We start from the raw sequence: 5000 nt of genomic DNA, 5'->3' as shown, positions 1-5000 counted from the left end.
CGAACCCCCTCCTTCCTTTCAGAGAGGGAGTGGGCCCTCTGAGGAGTCTGAACGCGATACCTCAGCACAGCCTGGGTTGCGTATATTGCACCTTTCATTTGATTTGAAAGCACTCGATATTATTCCGGGAGTAACTCACTCCATCCATCACGGATGTCTGGTCCCACTTGAGTGGATTGAGGCTGCCCCAGGGTTCCGAGCGCCCAGTGCCTCCGTAAAAGGAGCCAAAGCGCTGAGTGGTCATTCTTGGCCGATTGGAGACCGGGGGGGCTGATTGGAGGGAGCAGGCTGCTTTCAGAAGGCCTTTTCCTGCCCTACGTGCCTCCAGATCTTTAATGACCACAGAGAACTAGAACCCCGATGTCACACGTCCTTCCCCCAGCAGACAGGACCTTAAAGGGTTGACCTTTGGGGGCTGGGATGGGATTTGAAGTCTGGGCCACTTAAGTCAAAAGGGAGACAGTTGAACGGTCGAATGTGTCCAGAACCTGGAGATGACATGAGCCCGAGGAGACATGGCTAATTGGGATGGATGGATAAGAATAGATACGCGTTCACTTTTGACAACCATCTACCTGGGTGTTGAAGGCACCATTAAATAAACGCAGTCATTATTTTTTGTGTGCACTTAAAATCCCAACGCAACTGAACAGCGTAAACAACGGACACGTTTATTTTGGGATTCACGGTGAGCCGCCACGCAAGACGAATCCGACCCAGGCCGGGCACACAGCCAATAGGACACACAGGAGCGCGTTCCCTCACCTTGTCCTTGGAGCTCATGTTAATGACCATGTCTCCCTCATCCAGCAGCCTGCAGGCGTAGGCGATGTTGACAGCTGTCTCCGGCTTGTCCCCGGTCAGGACCCACACCTGGATGCCCGCCTCCCTCAGAGCCTCGATGGTGTCAGGCACGCTGTCCTGCAGGCGGTCCACAATGCCCGTGGCCCCTGGAACCCCAAACACACACACGGACCGTGGCTGTTCAGAACGCCCGGAATACAAAGCTGGAGCGTGTCACTCTTTGCTGCGCGGTGTGCATGTCAAGCGGACACACTCGTGCATGTTTGGCGCCGAGGGGAGTTACCCAGGAGGCTGAGGTCTCTCTCCAGGTGGACGGCGCTGTCCCTGACCTGCCCCCCTCGGTTGTCCATGGCAGCCAGGGCGGTCCGCCTGAGTGTCGACCACTCGCTGTACTCTCTCTCGCTCACCGTCTGGACGGCAGAGGAGGCCCGGTCAAACCAGCGGTCCAAACCATGTTGTAGTACATTCAATTCAATTCAATTGTGTTTGTATAGCCCTTAATAACAGGTACAGACTAAAGGGCTTCACAATCCATGCATTTATGTCACCCCCCTGACCCTAGCCCCCCAGAGGTCAAGGAAGAACTTAATTAGTGAGGAAAGAACCTTGAGAAGGAACGCAGAGTGGGGTATCCCTCCTTCTAAGGATGATCAGGAGTGCAAAGGGGGCCATAATTGACATCCATACAGGCAACATATTTTAATGGGTGATGAGTAGAAACATGGCGGTAGTTGACTCACCTTTCTGGTGAAGCACAGGGTCCGAAGCCCCTCCTTGGCATACTGGTCGAGGTGTTTCTGGCAGTATGCCGCGACGCTCCTCTGGTCGTCGTTAAGCTGCTCTGGAAGACGTACCACATCACACGCGAGGTTTCAAATACGCCCGTGATAAGATGGAGCGCTGAGCCACCAAACGCCGTCTCACAAGCCCTCGAGAGCCCATCACCCTTCACCCTTCACCCTGGGAGACACAGAGCTTCAGCTCGCAGAACCAAGATCTCCCATCCCTGCGTGTCCAGCAGTACCTGCGCAGGGCGAGCCCAGCAGCTCCATGAGGGTGTAGTCCGCTCCCTTGGTGTAGAGCACCATCTCCCCGGTGACGGGATGGCGCACCAGCACTGACATGCGCTTGCGGTGGGCGTCGAACGACAAGGTGTCCAGCACCTCCAGCTCCAGCCTCTCCCCGTGGGGGAGCCTCACGGCGACGCTGGCGGGGCCGCGGGCCAGCAGGGTGAACCCGTACGCCTTGGCCGCGTACACCAGCGCCGCCTCGTCCGGACTCTCCGCCTCAAACAGGACCTCGTCCGAGTCCACCACCAGCCGGCAGCTCCTCAGCGCGTCCATGTCCCCGGCACGGCCCGACGCCCGGCCGCGCTCCTCCTCCTCCACCTCCTCCTCCTCCTCCTCTGGGGCCAGGACCTGGCAGTCCGGGCTGGCCCTCCGGGTCAGGGGCTTCCAGGAGGCCAGGCTCCGGCGCAGAGAGCCCACCTTCTGGGCCAGGCTGGACAGGGCGTACGACGGGCCGGTGGAGACGGAGGCGCTGGAAAGTTGGCTCAACTTTGAGAGTTGGAAAGATGATACCAATGTTTATACGTTAATACCCGAGTTGTACTCTCTCACACTCGCTCTTTAATACCTCGAATCGGAGCCTGTGAGGTCAATTTGGAATTGCGGTGCAGAGATAAGACATAATTGCCTAAAAGAGAAGCGGTATGGGCCTATAGGCGAGGTCTGCCATCCCCCGGGCAGGCTCCCGTCCATCCACAAGGAGACGCTTTAATTCTCCTTTAATTCACTGCGTGTGTTTTAACCTATAATTAGAACTCAAGCTGGAGTACGCTGTTCCAGAACGGCACAGCTGAGAACAACGAGTAATCACATTAGAAAGGGCGACCCCCCGGCTCCCCTTGCGACTCCGCCGTCTCTCTGTGGTTCGTTTAGCAACGACACAACGCCGTCTCAACCGGGGCTGCACAGAGCAATTACAGGCATTAGCGCTGACCACTGGTGAGAGGGACTACGGCTGGGCCGTGGGTTCTATAACGGGCCCGTGTGTGTTCCCCTCAAGGAGAACGCACACCGCTCGGTGACGGCTGTAGGTACTGCGGCCAGGCGTCGCGGCAGCAGACACATATTTGATCAACGTTGGTGACGATAGATCAGCAAACAGAAGCCAGGGACTCAATACAGGAGCTGAACAAAGTGTGGTGCCTGGGTCTGATGTTTACAGTTAAAGGATCGGGGATGACAAACTGACAGCAAGGATGACCGAGGGGAAGGGGGGGGAAGAAAGCGGATAAACAAGTCAACACAGATACACAAACATGGCCTGGGCTATGAATATTCAGGACAGGATTCAGGAGTAGGGTGCTGTTCAAGTGTCTCTCTCTCTCTCTCTCTCTCTCTCTCTCTCTCTCTCTCTCTCTCTCTCTCTCTCTCTCTCTCTCTCTCTCTCTCTCCTCTCTCTCTCCTCTCTCTCTCTCTCTCTCTCTCTCTCTCTCTCTCTCTCCTCTTGCTCTCTCTCTCTCCTCTCTCTCTCTCTCTCTCTCCCTCTCTCTCTCTCTCTCTCTCTCTCATGCACACAAACCCATACACACACACACACACACACACACACACACACACACACACACACACACACACACACACACACCACACACACACACACACACACACACACACACACACACACAGACCAACACACACACACACACTACAGCCTGTGTTTCTGAACAGAAGCGCTCACCCTCTCTCTCTGTGCTGTTGCCGTGGAAACCACCACCGTGTTGCAGATGGCGAGAGCCAGAAAAAAGTCCAGGTAGGGATCTACCTCCCATCCTCCGCCGCTGAAGTCTATCTTCACGATCTGCTGAAGCAGCGCCTTGTCTGGTACCACTTCCTTTTCCTGTTGATTTAGGGGATCAATCACTTGGTTAATTAATAGCTTCACTCATGCATATGCGCCGCCCGCCCGCATAGCAATCACTGGGTGTTTATTGTGTTCATTCTGCACATAATACAGAGACAGAGAATATAGGAGCAGAAGGAGGGAGGGAGGAAGGAAGGCAAGGATGAGAGGAAGGCAGGAAGTAAAGAAGGGAGGAAGGAAGGAAGGAAAAAAGACAAGGAAGGGAGGAAGGAAGGAAGGAAAGAAGGCAAGGAAGGGAGTGAGGAAAGAAAGGAAGAGAGGAAGCAAGGGAGGAAGGAAGGAAAGGAAAAAAGGCAAGGGAGGAAGGAAGGGAGGGAGGAATGAAGGGAGGGAGGAAGGAAGGAAAGAAGGAAGAAAGGAAGGAAAGAAGGCAGGAAGGATGGAAAGGATGCAATGATTATCCATTTAATGCATGCTAGTATACCATGTTATATGTAAAATGTAATAATTTAATAATTAATATTTTATATGTAATATGTATGTAATATTTAATATGTAATATGTATGTAACACATGATGACTGTGGTAGAATCAAAGACCGTGAACCAGGCAGGTTCAGGGCGATCCCCGCGCCGGGCCCAGACCAGAGAGAGGAGAACCAGAGGGCTGGAGCCACGGACACTGATCTGCTGCCTCAGCAGCTCCTCTGTGACGGCCACCGGCCGCTGAGACCCCCCCGGGGCGACAACAGAGCTGGACGCCCCTGTACTGTATACGGAAACCAGGATGACTCATCCACAGCACACGTTTACAGTTCAGCCATGTCAGTAGTCCGTGGCTAACGTTGCACAGCGCGACCATATGGTCCCAGGGGGCGCCGCGGGCCGGCCCGTCCCGACACCTGGCGGCCACCTGGGACAGGAGCAGAACCTGCGTCTGTTCTTAGTCCCCCTCGTCAGGTCAGGGGGAGTCGGGCCGGCAACCGCTTCAGAGGAAAATATCATCGTCATGTTGAATTTAATCGTATTGAATGATATTATTTATATCATATTTGTCGTTGCCCTTTTTTTGGTTTATTCAGTCCTACCCTATTACGTATGTATTTAGGAAATCATTTTCTCAAGGTTGATGCCCATCAGCCCACCATGCTGTCTCTTTCAACATGCACGTGGTATGTTTAATCTGCTGACGTGTGCATCACATTACGGAGCCATGAAGCGCCGCGACCTCGAGTTAACTGAGAGCTCTGAAACGGTTCTCATGGCCCCAGCGCCTCCCAGTCAGCTGACCACCACTCACTTCCTGTTGACTCTCCCATCTGACACCTC

At 54.2% G+C, this 5000-nt stretch overlaps 1 protein-coding gene across 1 annotated transcript in view; it reads right to left on the bottom strand.

The window, feature by feature from the left end:
• atp10b (ATPase phospholipid transporting 10B) overlaps positions 1-5000 on the bottom strand; it is a 14381-nt gene that overhangs the window by 4815 nt on the left and 4566 nt on the right. The window contains exons 8-12 of the mRNA XM_060063262.1: positions 3550-3708; positions 1829-2360; positions 1545-1645; positions 1088-1214; positions 766-950 (exon numbers count right to left, since the gene is read on the bottom strand). Coding sequence (XP_059919245.1) covers positions 766-950; positions 1088-1214; positions 1545-1645; positions 1829-2360; positions 3550-3708 — 1104 coding nt within the window. The remainder of the gene's footprint in view (positions 1-765; positions 951-1087; positions 1215-1544; positions 1646-1828; positions 2361-3549; positions 3709-5000) is intronic.

This window comes from Gadus macrocephalus, chromosome 10, assembly GCF_031168955.1.
Source record: "Gadus macrocephalus chromosome 10, ASM3116895v1".
Classification (NCBI taxonomy): domain Eukaryota; kingdom Metazoa; phylum Chordata; class Actinopteri; order Gadiformes; family Gadidae; genus Gadus; species Gadus macrocephalus.
The sequence above is the reverse complement of the archived record's forward strand: the minus strand, read 5'-3'. Positions and strand labels throughout refer to the sequence as shown.